At 67.1% G+C, this 16,406-nt stretch overlaps 2 protein-coding genes across 2 annotated transcripts; one reads left to right on the forward strand and one right to left on the reverse strand.

Moving 5' to 3' along the window:
- The first annotated feature begins 1,665 nt into the window (after window positions 1–1,665).
- Window positions 1,666–6,329, forward strand: MIOX (myo-inositol oxygenase). Its single transcript, XM_065855681.2, has 10 exons — window positions 1,666–1,836; window positions 2,985–3,047; window positions 3,383–3,463; window positions 4,355–4,517; window positions 4,600–4,667; window positions 4,736–4,845; window positions 4,961–5,028; window positions 5,184–5,233; window positions 5,894–6,006; window positions 6,080–6,329. The coding sequence occupies exons 1-10, from the start codon at window positions 1,681–1,683 to the stop codon at window positions 6,186–6,188; spliced, it is 981 nt and encodes a 326-aa protein (XP_065711753.2). The 5' UTR covers window positions 1,666–1,680; the 3' UTR covers window positions 6,189–6,329.
- A 136-nt stretch (window positions 6,330–6,465) lies between these two features.
- LMF2 (lipase maturation factor 2) lies at window positions 6,466–16,376 on the reverse strand. Its single transcript, XM_065862098.1, has 14 exons — window positions 16,245–16,376; window positions 14,518–14,771; window positions 12,583–12,611; window positions 12,175–12,371; window positions 11,786–11,964; window positions 11,545–11,683; window positions 10,932–11,066; window positions 10,720–10,825; window positions 9,994–10,090; window positions 9,707–9,889; window positions 8,601–8,769; window positions 8,186–8,297; window positions 7,872–7,980; window positions 6,466–7,374 (listed from the first exon to the last, which is right to left on the reverse strand). The coding sequence occupies exons 1-14, from the start codon at window positions 16,339–16,341 to the stop codon at window positions 6,976–6,978; spliced, it is 2,205 nt and encodes a 734-aa protein (XP_065718170.1). The 5' UTR covers window positions 16,342–16,376; the 3' UTR covers window positions 6,466–6,975.
- Window positions 16,377–16,406: the final 30 nt, after the last annotated feature.

Here is a 16,406-nt window from a genome sequence, read left to right on the forward strand (position 1 = left end):
GGGCACCCGGCTCTGTCACACAGGGCACCGGCACCACCTGTCCCCTCGGCAGGGACAGCCATGCGGGGGACAGCGGAGCAGTGGGGACAGCGGAGCAGTGGGGACAGTCATGCGAGGGACAGCAGCACAGTGGGGACAATCACGCAGGGGACAGTGGAGCAGTGGAGACAGCCATGCAGGGGACAGCGGAGCAGTGGGGACAGCTGTGCAGGGGACAGCCATGCAGGGGACAGCAGCACAGTGGGGACAGTCACGCAGGGGACAGTGGAGCAGTGGGGACAGCCGTGTAGGGGACAGCAACACAGTGGGGACAACCATGCAGGGGACAGCCATGCAGGGGACAGCAGCACAGTGGGGACAGTCACGCAGGGGACAGTGGAGCAGCGGGGACAGCCGTGTAGGGGACAGCAACACAGTGGGGACAACCATGCAGGGGACAGCCATGCAGGGGACAGCAGCGCGGTGGGGACACCCATGCAGTGGGGACAGCAGCACAGTGCCCGTCCCAGTGGCAGCAGCGCTGCCCATCTGGCACCCACAGCGGGCACAAGGCCAGTGGGTCCGGGCAGGAGCCAGAGAGGAGGAGGAGGGTGAGGAGGAAGCAAATGAGGCCGCACGTGTTGGGGCTCCCACGGGAGGGTGCAGGATGGTGCCGGGGGCTGCACCCCCGTGCCTGTGAGCATGGGGCCGCTGCTGCCTGTCCTGCCTGTGCACAGGCACACAGGGACTGACCTGGCCATGGCGTGGCATGGGACGGCACAGCGTGGCATGGCACAGCATGGCAGAGCATGGCACAGTGTGGCACAGCATGGCACAGTATAGTGCGGCATGGCACAGCATGGCAGAGCATGGCAGAGCATGGCATGGCAGGGCATGGTAGGGTACAGCACAGCCCCACTGTGGGACACACGATTGTGCACCCCCCCACAGATGTGTACCCCCCCCCACAGATATGCACCTCCTTGTACACAGGTGTGCATCCCCTGCACACGGTTCTGCACCCCCTGCACACAGATGTGCACGCCCTGCACATGGTTCTGCACCCCCCCGAACACAGATGTGCACCCCCCTGCACACAGATGTGCACACCCTGTACACAGTTCTGCACCCCCCCTGCACACAGATGTGCACTCCCGTGCACACGGTTCTGCACCCCCCAGAACACAGATGTGCACCCCCCTGCACACAGATGTGCACGCCCTGCACACAGTTCTGCACCCCCCTGCACACGGTTCTGCACCCCCCCGCACACAGATGTGCACCCCTGCCCACAGCCCTGCCCCACCAGCCCCCCACCCCATCTCTGGCTCCCCAACGCTGCCCGCAGCCCCTCACCGTGCTGGGGGCGCCTGCTCCGGCCCCTCTCCCCATATCCCCACGGGGATCACGCCATGGCCCCTTCCCACAGGGTCACCACGGCTGGGTGGGCAGCGGGGGGGATCCCCTTTTGCCCTCACAAGGGGCCCAGTAGCCTGGGGCCACCGTCAGCCCCTGGCAGGGCCACCCATGGCCGGGACCCCCAGCTCAGGGGTTGGGGGTCCCAGTTTGGGGCTGTGATGTGGGGACCCCCAGCTCAGGGCCGGGCTCCCCGCCAGCCCCCGCGCCCCTCGGGGAGCAGCGTCCCCCGCGCCCGGTGCCGCGGGCTCAAACATTAACCGGGGGCAGGTCAGCCGGTGACCCATGGCCCCCGCGCCGGCTGGCGCAGGCTGGGCCGCCCCCGCGCCGCCCCCGGGGATAAAACCGGGGGTCCCGTGGCCGCCCCACAGCCCGCAGCCCAGCGCCCCCCGGCACGGCCCAGCGCCCCCCAGCACAGGCAGCATGAAGAGCCTCGGCGTGGTGAGTATGGGCGAGACCCAGCGCCCCACACCTGGGGGTCAGACCCACCCGCATTGCCCCACACCTGGGGGTCAGACCCCACTCGTGGGGGTGCAGGTCCTCCCAGGCACATCCAGACGGCCCGTGCAGCCCCCAGCCCCACAAGCATCACCCCCGCGTGGGGTCGGTGCCCTTGGGACCCCCCAGCCCTGCAGCTCTGCACGGGGGGGCCTCACACAGCTCAGCATGGGGGCTGTCGCCTTTTGGGGGGGTCAGGGATCACCTGGGACCCCCAGTGATGCCATCCCTGCAGTGGGGGTGTCAGCCCCACAGGGGACCCAGCCCCACAGGGAGCGCCGTGCCGTGGGGGGGGGCGGATCCCGCAGCTCCAGCGAGGAGGGGGGGCTGCCCTCCCCCATCCCCGGGGCTGTGGGGTGGGGGGGGGGGTGTCTGCAGCAGCCCTGGGCCTCACTGCGGGGGCTGTGGGGGGGCTCCCAAAACCAGGGACACCCCGGGCCAGGCCCCCCCATGCAGAGTGGGCAGCTCCCCCCACCCTCTCTGCACCCCAATGGAACAGATGCCCCACACCAGCAGCGGGGCAGCAGCGAGTGATACGGTGTGCAGTGCCCTGCTGTGCTCTGCAGTGCTGTGCAGTGCCCTGCAGTGCCCCGCAGTGCCGTGCTGTGCCGTGCTGTGCAGTGCTGTGCAGTGCCCTGCAGTGCCCCGCAGTGCTGTGCAATGATGTGCAGTGCTGTGCTGTGAAGTGCCCTGCAGTGCCGTGCAATGGTGTGCAGTGCTGTGCAGTGCCCCGCAGTGCTGTGCAATGGTGTGCAGTGCTGTGCAGTGCCACGCAGTGCTGAGCAGCTCTGTGTGATATTGTATGATGCTCTGCGGGGTGTGCAGTGCTGTACAGTGCTGTGCAGTGCTGCACGGTGCTGTATGATGTTGTGCGGTGCTGTGCGGTGCTGTGCAATGCTGTGCAGTGCTGTGCAAGCAATGCTGTGCGGTGCTGTGCAAAGCTGCACATTCAACGTTTCTTTTGGCCACGTCCTGGTCTCCATGTCCCCCAAGACACCTGCTGTCCTTGGGGGCTTCCTCTCCGCCCCACGGCTGCTGGGCCCCCTGCAGGATCGGGCCCCGCTGACCCCGCCCGGCCCCTCTCCCCACAGGACCCCGACCCCTGTGAGGGGCCCGAGCCCAGCAAAGCCAAGGCCGAGTACCGGAACTACACGGTGAGCCGGGGGGGTCGTGCTGCTGCCTGGGGGGCTGTGACCCCGGGGCACTGAGGGGTCCCCTGCACCGGGGGCGGTACCGGGGGGCTCCCCTGCACTGGGGGGATGGGGGGAGATCGCCTGCACTGGGAAGGGGTATGGGGGGGATCCCCTGCACCAGGTGGTGTGGGGGGTCCCGTAGTACCAGGCTGTGCCGGGGGGTCCAGCCGCACAGCGCTGGCCATGCTGGGGGGTCTGATCCTGCCTGTAGGGGGGCCCGGGGGGCTCTGCTGCCCCAGGCTGGGAGGGGCGTTGGGGGTCCCCCTGGAGCCCCCGGGCCTGACGCTGTGCCGCAGGACGGGAAGCTGCTGGACCGCGTCTACAACACCTACCTGCAGATGCACACCCACCAGACCGTGGACTTCGTCCGCAAGAAGGTGTGAGCCCCCCCGGGGTCCACCCACAGCGGGGGGACACCACAGACCCCCCCAGCACTGCAGCGCCCACCCCAATGCCCCCTCCCAGCCTGCCTGTGGGGCACCCGCTCCCCACGCAGCTCCAGGGGGTCCCGTGGGGCTCAGGGGGGAGGCACCTGCTCCTCCTGCAGCTCCGGGGGTCCCGTGGGGTCCGGGGGGGCGGCACCCGCTCCCCACGCAGCTCCGGGGCGTCCCGTGGGGTCCAGAGGGGCAGCACCCGCCCCCCCCGCAGCTTAGCGGGTCCCGTGGGGTCCAGGGGGGCGGCACCCGCTTCCCACGCAGTTCCGGGGGGTCCCGGTGGGTCCAGGGGGACAGCACCCGCTCCCCCCGCAGCTCGGGGTGTCCCATGGGGTCCAGGGGGACAGCACCCGCTCCCCCCGCAGCTCGGGGTGTCCCATGGGGTCCAGGGGGCAGCATCCGCTCCCCACGCAGCTCCGGGGAGTCCCGTGGGGTCCAGAGAGGCAGCACCCACTCTCTACGCAGCTCCGTGGACTCCCGTGGGGTCCGGGGGGTGGCACTCGCTCTCCCTGCAGCTTGGGGGGTCCCGTGGGGTGCAGGATGGCGGCACCCGCTCCCCATGCAGCTCCGGGGGGGTCCCGTGGGGCTCAGGGGGGCAGCACCCGCTTCCCACACAGCTCGGGGGGTCCCGTGGGGTCCAGGGGGTCAGCACCCGCTCCCCACGCAGCTCTGGGGCGTCCCGTGGGGTCCAGAGGGGCAGCACCTGCTCCCCACGCAGCTCCGGGGGTCCCGTGGGGTCCAGGGGGGCGGCACCCGCTTCCCACGCAGCTCCGGGGGTCCCGTGGGGTCCGGGGGGGCGCACGGGGGTCGCGGTCCCAGCCCCCCCGCCCGCAGAACGCGCAGTACGGGAGCTGCTCGCTGCGCACCATGGGCGCCATGGAGGCCCTGGACCTGCTGGACCAGCTGGTGGACGAGTCGGACCCCGACGTGGATTTCCCCAACTCGTTCCACGCGTACCAAACCGCCGAGGGCATCCGCCGCGCGCACCCCGACAAAGGTGGGGCCGCTGTCCCCCCCCGCCATGCGGAGCCCCCGCTGGGGTCACATCCCGCGGGGGTGACGGTGCCGCTCGCCCCCAGACTGGTTCCACCTGGTGGGGCTGCTGCACGACCTGGGGAAGGTGCTGGCGCTCTTTGGGGAGCCCCAGGTGAGTTGGGGGGCAGGCGGGGGTACAGGGACCCCCCCGGGCTGGCGGGACACCTGTGACCCCCGCAGTGGGCCGTGGTGGGGGACACCTTCCCCGTGGGCTGCAAGGTGCAGAAGTCGGTGGTTTTCGGCGATTCCACCTTCCACAACAACCCCGACACCAGGGACCCCCGGTACAGGTGAGACCCCCGGGATGGGGCGCCCCGAGGGTTGTGCCCCCCAGACCGCAGCACAGCTGGGGAAGGGGCTGGGTGTGGGGGGGTCCGGCCCTGACCCCCACTGGCTCCCCTCCAGCACTGAGTTCGGGATGTACCAGCCCCACTGCGGCCTGGAGAACGTCCTCATGTCCTGGGGACACGATGGTAAGGGGGTGCGGGGGGTGGACAGGGCTCTGTACCCCTGAACTGATGCACCCGGGGGGGCTGTGCCCGAGCTCCCCCACCCGCCCTATGCTGGGCCCTGGAGCCCCCAGTGTGGGGACCACAGCAGGGTCCCACATGCAACGTGTCCCCCCCAGAGTACATGTACAAGGTCATGAAGTTCAACCGCTTTGCGCTGCCCAAGGAGGTGAGGGCTGGGGCGGGGGCGTGACCCTTGGGGGCTGTGGGGACCCCGGGCTGGGCTGGCACATCCCCCTCCCTGTGATCCCATATCCCTACTCTGTCCTCATGTCCCCACATCCCCATCCCCATGTTCCCATATCCCTACCCTGTCCTCATGTCCCCACATCCCCCTCCCTGTGATCCCATATCCCTGCCCTGTCCTCATGCCCCCACGTCCCCATCCCTGTGTCCCCACCCACATATCCCTACCCCAGTCCTCATCCATGTCCCTGTGTCCCCACCCCCATGTCCCTACCCCTACCCTCGTGTCCCCATCCCTGTCCTCATCCATGTCCTTGTGTCCCCACCCCCATGTCCCTACCCCACCCCATCCATGTCCCTGTGTCCCCACCCCCATGTCCCTACCCTGTCCTCATCCCCATCCCTGTGTCCTCACCCCCATGTCCCTACCCCACCCCATCCATGTCCCCATGTCCCCATTCCCATCCCCATATCCCTACCCATCCCCAGCCACAACCCAGCATCCCCATCCCCACAGCCCCATCCCTGTGTCCAATCCCTGTACCCCTGTCCCCATCCCCATATCCCCACCCTTATGTTCCCAGCCCTGTCCCTGTATCCGCACGTCTGTCCCCATGTCCCCAGCCTGGTCCCGTGTCCCCAGGCGTTCTACATGGTGCGCTTCCACTCCTTCTACCCCTGGCACGCGCACGGGGATTACCGGCACCTCTGCTCCGAGCAGGACCTGCAGATGCTGCCCTGGGTGCAGGAGCTCAAGTGGGTGCTGGGGAGGCCAGGGGGGCCTGCGGGGGCTCTGCAGCCCCCAGCACTGACCCCCTTGCTCCCACAGCAAGTTCGACCTCTACACCAAGCAGGAGGAGCTGCCGGACGTGCAGCAGCTCCGAAGCTACTACCAGGGCCTGATCGACAAGTACTGCCCGGGGCAGCTCTGCTGGTGAGCAGGGACCCCCACCCCGAGGGGACCCCCCCTGCCCCACGGCACCGCACCCGGACCCCGACCCGCGGCACCAACACAGCATCCCCTGCTCAGCCCCTCGCCGTGGAGGCACCAGGCTCTACAATAAACCCACTGTCATGCACCCCTGTGCCAGTCGTACCCCATGGGGGTTGGGGTCACCCCAGGGATGCGCAGGGGATGGGCAATGTCCCTGTCACCTCTCCTGGGGGGCCACGGGCCAGGGCAGGACACCCCTCTTCGGGGTGAGCCGGGGGGGCTGGAATGTCAAAGGCTTTATTTAGAAAATTATAGGAAAGCTCTGTGCTCAGTGCCGAGCTGAGGGAAGCACAGGGCAGCAGAGCCCCCCCCGGGACTGGGGGGCAGCAGAGCCACCCCCGGGCTGGGGGGCAGCAGCAGAGGCCCCCCAGGCAAGGAATGGGGGGCTGCCCAAAGCTGGGGCTGCCTGTGCAGAGCGCAGTGCAATCACCCCAGTGCAGCAGAACCCCCCTGGCACAGAGTGTCCCCCCCAAGCACAGAGCATCCCTCCTAAGCACAGAGCCCCCCCGGCACGGCCCTGGGGGAGCCGGGAGGGGGGCAGAAGGCTCTGCTGGCGCTGCTGCCTGCGCGGTGCAGGAAGGCACGGGCAGGAGCACGCCCCGGACAGGCAGCTGGGGGGGAGCTGCCGCCTCCTCGCCATGACCCCCCCGGCAAGGGGAAGGGGCAGGAGGGGGCTGCAGGCAAGGCTGTCAGTCCATGGGGGGAAGATGGGGCTGGGCCAGCTCCAGGCGCTACTTCTTCTTCTTGGAGCCGCGGGGGCCGTCACTGTGGCCATCGGTGCCCCCCCGGGCGCGGCCGTCGTTGTGGCCATCGGTGCCCCCCCGGGCCTGGCCATCGGTGCCCCCCCGGGCGCGGCCCTCGCCCCTCTCCTCCTCCTTCCTCCGCACCTGCCCGTTCTTCTCGCCACCCCCCCGGTCCGCAGGCTCCCCCCGGCGGGGCCCTTTGTGGCGGGCAGGGGGTGAGCCCCCCCGGGGCCTGCGGCGCAGGGCGCGCAGGACACAGGCGGTGGCGGCCACCAGGTAGAGGGACCAGAGCAGGATGGGGCCGGAGCAGGGCTGGCTGAGCTGGCGCAGGGACCGCAGCAGCCAGGGCAGGATGGCATCTGCTGGGCGCGACAGCGGCGGCTTGTCCTGGGGGAGAAGGGGGGGTCAGGGCTGCCCCATGGCCCACAGCGTGGCACTGGGGGAGTGAGGGCTGCCCCATGGCCCACAGCGTGGCACAGGGGGGTCAGGGCCACATCCTGGCTAGGAGCAGGGTGAGGCCATGGCACAAGGAGAAGGGGGGCTGCCCCACAGCTGGGAGTATGGCATGGCGGGGGCACAGCTGCCCCATTGCTGTGACAGAAGCTGGGGGTCACAGCTGCCCTGTGGCAGGGAGTACAGTGGGGCCACGGCATGGGGGGGGTCAGGGCTACCGCACAGGTGGGAGACTGGGGTGGCTGTGGCACAACGAGGGGGTCAGGGGTGGCACGGGGGGTCAGGGCTGCCCCACGGCTGGGAGCACAACAGCATGGCCATGGCACAGGGGTGTGGGGGTGTTGGGGATGACCCTTGGCAGGGGCTCAGGCCTGGCCGTGGCACAGGGGGTACGGGGGGGGCCAGGGCTGCCCCCTGGTGCAGGGCCCTACCTTCAGGCCGTGCTGGCTGAGCAGACTCTCCAGCGCAGGGTCCCCCAGGGACACGGGGGGGAAGAACTCCTGGACATGCTGCCGTCGCCACCACTGCGCTGGGCCCGGGCTGTGGGATGGGGGGGGGCTCAGCAACAAACCCTGTGCCCCCCAGGAGCGGGACAGTGCCCCCACCTTCCCCCGCAGCTCCCAAATCCAGCCCCCACCCCATGAGTCTGCAGGTTGATGGTGTCACAGCAGCTCAGGAGAGCAGAGGGGCTCTTGGGGAGAGGGGGGGGACAGGTGCTGGCAGCCCCCCACCCAAATCTGCTCACCTGCCCTCGGCGCTGCTAGTGAACCAGTACTTGTAGAGGCGGGCGCGGATGAAGAGGGGGGGCCGGGCGCTGAAGGGGTACAGGGACTCTTCCACCTGCACCAGGCGGATCACTGCCAGAGACAGAATGTCACCCTGCGCCCCGTACCGCAGGGACACCCCAAACTGTCGTGGGGACACCCCAAAGTGCCGTGGGGACACCCCAACCCACTGCAGAGACACCCCGAACCACTGTGGGGACACCCCGAGCTCCTGCAAGGAGACCCCAACCCACTGCAGGGACACCCCAAAGTACTGTGGGGACACTCCAAACTGCCACAGGGACACCCTAAACCCCTGCAAGGACACCCCAAACTGCTGTAGGGCTGGAACCCAGCACCCCCTACCCCCCAGGGAAGGAGCTGCCCCCCACTCACCATCACGCTGGCCCTGCAGCAGCCGGTGCACGAAGCTGGTGAACCAGGGGCTGCTGGTGTGGGGGCCCAGTGCTGCAAACCACATCTGCCAGTCCAGACGCGGCTGGTGAGGGATCACCACGGGGGGGGCCCTGCTGACATTCCCCGGCTTGTACATGAACTCGATCTCCTGCAAGGGGGAGCAGAGGGCGCTGGGGGAGCAGCCAGCACCCCCAGACCAGCCTCCCCTACCTGGGCTACCAGCTCCTGGCAGTGAGACAAAGGCCATGGGGGACAGAGCCAGCAGGACAGGGACGTTTGGCTCCACTGCCTGTCCCCAGTCATGGTTCAGCCCTTTGGCACCAAATGTGATTGTTGAACTTGACCTGAGAGCAGGACCTGGCACTCGGCCTGGTTGGGTCACAACAACCCCATGAACGCTGCAGGCTGGGGAAGAGCGGCTGGAAAAGGAGCTGGGGGTGTTGGTGCCAGCGGCTGAACATGAGCCAGTGTGTGCCCAGGTGGCCAAGAGGCCACCAGCATCCTGGCTGGGACCAGCACTGGTGTGGCCAGCAGGCCCAGGGCAGTGACCGTCCCTGTGCTGGGACCTGGGGAGGCCAAACCGCCAATCCTGGGGGCAGTGCTGGGCCCCTCACGCCAAGAAAGGCCTTGAGGTGCTGGAGCGAGTGGAGAGAAGGGAACGCAGCTGGGGAGGGGCTGGAGCACAAGTGTGATGGGAGCGGCTGAGGGACCTGGGGGGTTCAGCTGGAGAACAGGAGCTGAGGGGAGACCTTCTGATCTCTGAACTGCCTGAAAGGAGCTTGGAGCCAGGGGGGTCGGGCTCTGCTCCCCAGGAACAAGCGCCAGGAGCAGAGGAAACGGCCTCAAGTTGCGCCAGGGGAGGTTGAGGTTGGATGTGGGAACAATTTCTTCCCCAAAGGGCTGTGGGGCATTGGAACAGGCTGCCCAGGGCAGTGCTGGAGTCACCATCCCTGGAGGGTTGGACAGACGGACATGAGGTTCCCAGGACATGGGGAAGGGACAGGGTGGGTTATGGGCAGACTCCATAACCTGGAGGGTCTCTTCCAACCCAAACGACCCTGCGATCCTCCCAAACAGGGACTCACCGTCCAGCTCTGCCGGTCGTAGCTGCCCTCCAGCACCACCTCGGGCCGCCCCCCCACGCCCGTCATCCTGCGGAACAGCCCGTAGGAATTCACCACCTGGAACCGCTCGACCGCGTTGAACATCTGGTGGATGCCGGGCCACAGTTTGCCGTTGGACTCGTAGTCAATGTAGGTGAACGGCACCTGGGAGGGCAGAGAGTGACTTTGTCATGGCTGGGGGTACCGAGTCTCCCAAGACAAACACAGTGCTGCTCCGCCACCCCCTCAGACACTCTCCAGCCGCTCACCAGGCTGATGGCGAACATCCCCAGGGTGGCTGTGGCGAACACGGCCCACTGCAGCGCGGCCCACAGCTTCCAGAAGCATCCGCGGACACAGGCACACCTGTTGGGGGTGGAAAGGGCTCAGAGCTGCGCAGCCCCCTGAGCCGGGGCTCCAGCTGCCAACTGCGGGGTTCAGAGCTGCTGGGGCAGAGGGCTCAGCCCCACAGCAACACCACAGAGGAGAATCCCCCCAACTCATCCAGCACCCCCAGCTCAACGGTCCAGACGCCTGGTGTCCTTGCAGCACGAATCACAGAATCATGTTGGTTGGAAAAGCCCCTCAAGTTCAACCACAACCCACCCTGTCCCTGCCCCATGTCCTGAGAACCTCATGTCCGTTTGTCCAGCCCTCCAGGGATGGTGACTCCAGCACTGCCCTGGGCAGCCTGTTCCAGTGCCCCACAGCCCTTTGGGGAAGAAATTGTTCCCACATCCAACCTCAACCTCCCCTGGCGCAACTTGAGGCCGTTTCCTCTGCTCCTGGTGCTTGTTCCTGGGGAGCAGAGCCCGATCCCCCTGGCTCCAAGCTCCTTTCAGACAGTTCAGAGATCAGAAGGTCTCCCCTCAGCTCCTGTTCTCCAGCTGAACCCCCCAGGTCCCTCAGCCACTCCCCACAATAATCACACCCTCAGGGACAGCACCAGCCGCCCCTCCCACCCAGCTGTGGGGCCCCGGTGTCCCTGTCCCCACCTGTACATGGCCACCAGGATCTCCCAGGACAGCGAGAGGAAGCCCAGTCCCACCAGCGGCAGCGTCACCGTCCGCAGCCACGTCGTGAATTCGTGGTAGGTGAAGGCTGGAGCAGAGGAAACCCCACAGGGTCAGAAAGGAGGCCCAGGGGGCACGGGGGGCCCAGCCGCTGGGCCAGGGGGGGCCAAGGGGCCATCAGCCCCGTGACGCACCTACTTTGGAGTCCAGCAGCCTCTTCTCCCAGTTGATCTCCAGGCCAAAGCAGCGGATGCTCCCGTAGAGCAGGAGCCCGTAGGCGCTGAGCTCGAGCAGGGCGGAGAGCAGGGAGTGCAGGCTGGGGGGCCAGGCTGTGCACAGGGGGGCTGCTCAATGCTGGGGGGCTGCAGAGGGCCCAGTGAGCCCGACCCACCCCTGCCAGTGGGTGCAACTACACCCTGAGAATGTGGGCAGGGAGGTGGCAGCACCGGGGACACCCCCACACTGGGAGCAAACAGGCTGCTGTGCTTTGGGCCAAGCACCCCAGGGGCACAGAACACCCCTGCCAGGGGCACACGCACTGCCCCCCAGGAGCACAGACCCACCCCCAGGGCCACAGAGACCCCCATGGGGAACAGACACCGTCCCCCCGGGGGCACACCCTCTCTACCCCAAGGCACAGACACCCCCCAGGGGCTGGCAAAGCAACTGGGGGTACAGCCAGAACGACCCCTCTTGCTGTCACATCCAGACTGAGTGGTCAATGACAGTGACCTGTCCCCTCCCTGCCCTGGGGACAGCAGAAACAGGGCCCCATCCCCACGAAGTGGGGTGCGGGGGGGGCCTCACCGTTGCTGTGTCTCCTCCTAGTGCGGCCCAGCCAGCGCCCCATGTGCTCCTCGTCCAGCAGCGAGAAGGCCAAGATGATGGTGAGTGCGTTGAAGAAGTTGTAGTTACCCGTGAGGATGATGAGGAGCTGCAGCAGCACCTAGGGGGGAACAGAGGCAGTGCTGGGGGGCTCCTGTCCCCCTGCCCAGGTGAGCCCCACGGCCACTGGTGCGGAACAGGGGTCCTGGCTCTGCCCCCACACCTGGCAGTAGAAGGCGAAGAGGCGGAGGCGGCGCGCAGGCGCGAAGAAGAGTACAGGCACGGCGATCTCGATGATGTAGGTGGCCACCACGCTGAACTTCTGGAACCAGACGGGCAGCTGGTGGGCGAACCAGGCGCCCGGTGTGGGAATGCACTGCGTCTCGTAGTGGTAGGTGAGAGCTGGGGGGAGTAAGGGGGTCAGGGCAGCAGAAAGGGGCGTGGGGACGCGGCTCAGAGCAGGCAGAGCCAGCACAGAGCCGTGTGGGACACCAGAGGTGTCAGCAGCTGCCCAGAGCCCCCCAGCTGCCCACGGGCATGGAAAAACCCTCAGGGCAATGTGTCCCCCTCCCACTGCCTGTGGGGTGTCCCAAAGCCCGCGACGCTCCTCACCTGTGAGCCCCCACCATGTGGGGCAGCGGCTGGTCAGCTTCACCACCCCCGAGGCGAACATCAGCCGGAAGAGCAGCCAGCGCACCAGCCAGAAGGTGACGCCGTCGTGGGGACGCCAGGCTGCCGAGCCCCCCCGCAGCAGGCGCAGGGGGGCCACCAGCACCGCCAGGAACCCCGCTTCCAGAAGCAGGCTGTCCCTGCGGGGGAGCACCGCTGTCCCCACTGCCACCCGGGGCCACGGACCCCCTGAGGCAGCAGCGCCCGCCCCGCCTGTGTCGGTACCGAGTGCCCGGGGTGCCAGGGGGTGGCTGCTGTCACCCCTGTCCGTCACTGCTGTCTGAGGGTCCCCCTGCACAGAGCCCCCCACCCAGGAGCCCCTCTGGAAGGGCCACAGTGGGGCTGACTTACCACTGGAAGTAGAGGAAAACCTGCCCCACCTGTGGAGAGAGGAGCAGAGCGTGAGTGGGGTGGAATCATCACATCACAGAGTTGTTTGGGTTGGGAAAGCCCCTCAAGATCATGGAGTCCACCCATAACCCACCCTGTCCCTGCCCCATGTCCTGAGAACCTCATGTCCGTCTGTCCAACCCTCCAGGGCTGGTGACTCCAGCACTGCCCTGGGCAGCCTGTTCCAATGCCCCACAGCCCTTTGGGGAAGAAATTGTTCCCACATCCAACCTCAACCTCCCCTGGTGCAACTTGAGGCCGTTTCCTCTGCTCCTGGCACTTGTTCCTGGGGAGCAGAGCCCGACCCCCCTGGCTCCAAGCTCCTTTCAGGCAGTTCAGAGATCAGAAGGTCTCCCCTCAGCTCCTGTTCTCCAGCTGAACCCCCCAGGTCCCTCAGCCGCTCCCATCACACTGGAGCTCCAGCCCCTCACCAGCTCTGTTTCCTGCTTTGAACTCCCTCTAACACCTCTATACCACGTGTAAACTGGGTCCCCCAGGCCCCTTCCCCACAGTCACCCTGCTGAGAGAGGGCAGAGGGGCTGGCGGTGGCTGCAGACCCCTATGAGGCCCAGAGCTGCAGTGCCAGCCTGTGGGAGAGCAGAAGAGGAGGAGGAGGAGAAGGAGGGATCTTCCTCCAGCATCACCGTAAAAGGGAGCGAGGAGAGGGAGGCCGGGAGCAGGCAGAGCTGGGCACACCCTCGGCACCGCAGCCACATCAGCCGCAGCCACATCAGGCGTGTCCCTGTGGGCAGGAGTCACCCAGGGCCCCCCAGGGGCGCTGCCTCCCCTCCCTGCCGAGGCAGCGGGTTACTGTGGAGCCCCAGCTCCCTTCCTGCCCCTCCTGGGCCCAAAACACAGGCCCCACAGCTCAGCGGGGTTGGGCAGAGAGGACAGGGTAACTGTGCTGCAGGGCAGCCCCCGGACTGGGGGGAACCCATTGCCAGGGCTGCTACCTCACTTTGCAGCCCCCCAACAGAGGTCCCTGCAGCCACCGGCACCACCTGAGCACCAGTGGGAGGGAACGGTGGGGGCTGCTGGTGTGGTGGGGGGTGCTGGTGCTGCCGTCCAGCGGGGCAGGATTGTACCTCCCAGGGCAAGAGCCGCCAGCCAGAAGGGGTTTTAAAGCACAACTGTTTTTTTTCTCTCTTTACTTCCCCTGGTTTCAGAGTGAAACCTCCTCTCACTGCGCCAGCGGACTCTGACTCACCGGGGCTCCTCTGCCTGAAGACGCAGCCCCAACAGCGAGCACAGACAGCTCAGGAGGGTGGATTTGTGGCTGGGGGGCAACAGAGCTCTCATGGGACACAGGCAAAGGGCCTGGGGAGGCCACAAGCGGGTAGGGGACAGAGCTGGAGTGGGAGGAAGTGCAGGAATCAGCCACGCAGGCAAGTCCAGGAGGGTTTTACCCCAGGGAAGGCACAGAGAACAGAATCCCAGAATGTCAGGGGTTGGAGGGACCTGGAAAGCTCATGCAGTGCAATCCCCCCGGAGCAGGAACACCCAGCTGAGGTTCCACAGGAAGGGGTCCAGGCGGGTTTGAATGTCTGCAGAGAAGGAGACTCCACAGCCTCCCTGGGCAGCCTGGGCCAGGCTCTGCCACCCTCACCCCCAACAAGTTGCTTCTCGTATTCAAGTGGAACCTCCTGTGTTCCAGTTTGCACCCACTGCCCCTTGTCCTGTCACTGGTTGTCACCCAGAAGAGCTTGGCTCCATCCTCCTGATGCTCCCCCTTTTCAAACTGATCACTATTAATGAGAACCAGCACAAGGATGGAGTCATCCCCATCAGGGAGCTGCCTGCACCTTCCCCTGCTCCATGAGGAGAGCTGAGCATGCCAGCACAACGCTAACACAAGAATGTCACCCCCCTGCCCCCCCAGGGTACCGTAACCCCTACCTGGTAGAGCGAGAGGTAGAGCAGCCAGAGCAGGGCGAAGAGCAGGCTGTCCCGCAGCGCCTCGAACAGCAGCGCGCCGAGGGAGCCGAGCGCTCCCAGCACGCACAGCAGCTCCATCCCCTGCTCCGTGTCCAGCCCCAGGCGGGGCCCCAGCCACAGCACGGTGGGCATGTCCCGAAACTGCTCCCACAGTCCCTTCCCGCTCAGGCGCAGCACCTTGCGGGCGGGCAGGATGCCATCCTTGCCGTAGAGCCCTGCAAAGGGATGGTGACAGTGGGGACAAAGCCACGCCAAAACTCGGAGCCCCCCTGCCAGCCCCTGAGCGAGCCGGGTTCCAGCAAACCCCCCAGTTTCCCCATTAAACTGGGAAGGCAGCAGCAATGGGAAGAGCCCGATGGTTGCCAGAGCCAGCCTGGCCACGTGGAAGGGAGAGGGACGCCCTGCCTGCTGCGGGCAGGGGAGCTTTGTACAGTCAGAGGTCTGCCGTGGGGCCCTGGGGAGGGGGTGTAAGGGGCTGGTGCAGCCCCTGTCCCCCTCCCCATTCTTGTGTCCCCATCCCTGTGTCCATATTGCTCAACCTGTCCCCCTCCTCATCCTGTACCCCCATCCCTGTTCCCAGAAGCCTCACCCCATCCCCATATCCCACCCCATATTCCTGTGTCCCCGTATTCCTCACCCCACCTCTGTCTCCATACCCATGTCCCCCTCCCCATTCCTGTGTCCCCTTCCCTGTCTACGCATTCTTCACCTCATTCCCCTATCCCCATATTCCTCACCCCCTCCCCATCTTTTGTCCCCATCCTTGTCTACATATTCCTCACCCCATCCCCATGTCCCCCTCCCCATTCCTATGTCCCTATATTCCTCACCTCATCCCCATGTCCGAATCCTCATCTTGTTTCCCCACTCCCCTGTCCCCCTCCCCATTCTTATGTCCCCATATTCCTCACCCTGTCCCCCTCCCTAGTCCTATGTCCCCATATTCCTCACCCTGTCTCCCTCCCCATTCCTATGTCCCCATATTCCTCACTCCATCCTCATGTCCCCCTCCCCATTCCTGTGTCCCCATGTTCCTCACCCTGTCCCCCTCCCCATTCCTATGTCCCCATATTCCTCACTTCATCCACATTCCTGTGTCGCCATATTCCTCACCCCATCCCCATTCCTGTGTCCCCATATTCCTCACCCCATCCCCATTCCTGTGTCCCCATATTCCTCACCCCATCCCCATGTCCCCCTCCCCATATTCCTCATCTCACCCCCCTGTCCCCCTCCCCACTCCTGTGTCCCCATATTCCCCACCGCATCCCCATGTCCCCCTCCTCATTCTGTATCCCTGGACATCCCGGCGGTGTGGAGAGGACAGCAGACCCTCTCCCCATGGAGGGGGCCCGGTGCTCAGCTCGGCCCCTCGCCAGCCCCCGGGAAGCTGGAGACCACGGGCACGGGACGAACCGGTACCGAGGACCAGGGGAGCACGATGTGGAACCCCCGGGGGAGCCGCAGAAGGGTCAGCCCCGCACCCCGGGCACGCAGAGACAGGGGCCGCGGCTCCAGAGGGGCGTGGCGGCTCCGGGCCGGCCTCAGCCCCGCCCCGAGCATCTCCCGGCCCCGCTGCCGCCGCGGGGCCTCTGCGGCCTGTCCCGGCGGGGCCCACCCGCCCTCCAGCCCCCCGCAGCACGGGGTCAGGCGAACCCCGCTCCCCGCCCGCGTCCCCCGCGCCGTACCGGGGATCTGCACGTAGAGCGAGGCGAAGGCAGCCAGGTAGGCGGCGGCCAGCCCGGCCAGGAACAGCGAGCGCGGCCGGCGCGGTGGGTCCCCCATGGCGGCACCGGCGGCTGCCCTGCCCGGCCCGGCCCGGCCCCGCGCCCACCGCGCGGCGTCAGCAC

The sequence above is a fragment of the Patagioenas fasciata genome, chromosome 1, assembly GCF_037038585.1.
Source record: "Patagioenas fasciata isolate bPatFas1 chromosome 1, bPatFas1.hap1, whole genome shotgun sequence".
Taxonomy (NCBI): domain Eukaryota; kingdom Metazoa; phylum Chordata; class Aves; order Columbiformes; family Columbidae; genus Patagioenas; species Patagioenas fasciata.

Coding starts and splice junctions, on each gene's coding strand:
- MIOX (XM_065855681.2), top strand. CDS start 1,681: ATGGCCCCCGCGCCGGCTGGCGCAGGCTGGGCCGCCCCCGCGCCGCCC. Junction 1,837..2,984: donor GCATGAAGAGCCTCGGCGTG/GTGAGTATGGGC, acceptor CTCTCCCCACAG/GACCCCGACCCCTGTGAGGG. Junction 3,464..4,354: donor TGGACTTCGTCCGCAAGAAG/GTGTGAGCCCCC, acceptor CCCCGCCCGCAG/AACGCGCAGTACGGGAGCTG.
- LMF2 (XM_065862098.1), bottom strand. CDS start 16,341: ATGGGGGACCCACCGCGCCGGCCGCGCTCGCTGTTCCTGGCCGGGCTG. Junction 8,770..9,706: donor ACGACCGGCAGAGCTGGACG/GTGAGTCCCTGT, acceptor TCCCCCTTGCAG/GAGATCGAGTTCATGTACAA. Junction 8,298..8,600: donor GCTGCAGGGCCAGCGTGATG/GTGAGTGGGGGG, acceptor TGTCTCTGGCAG/TGATCCGCCTGGTGCAGGTG.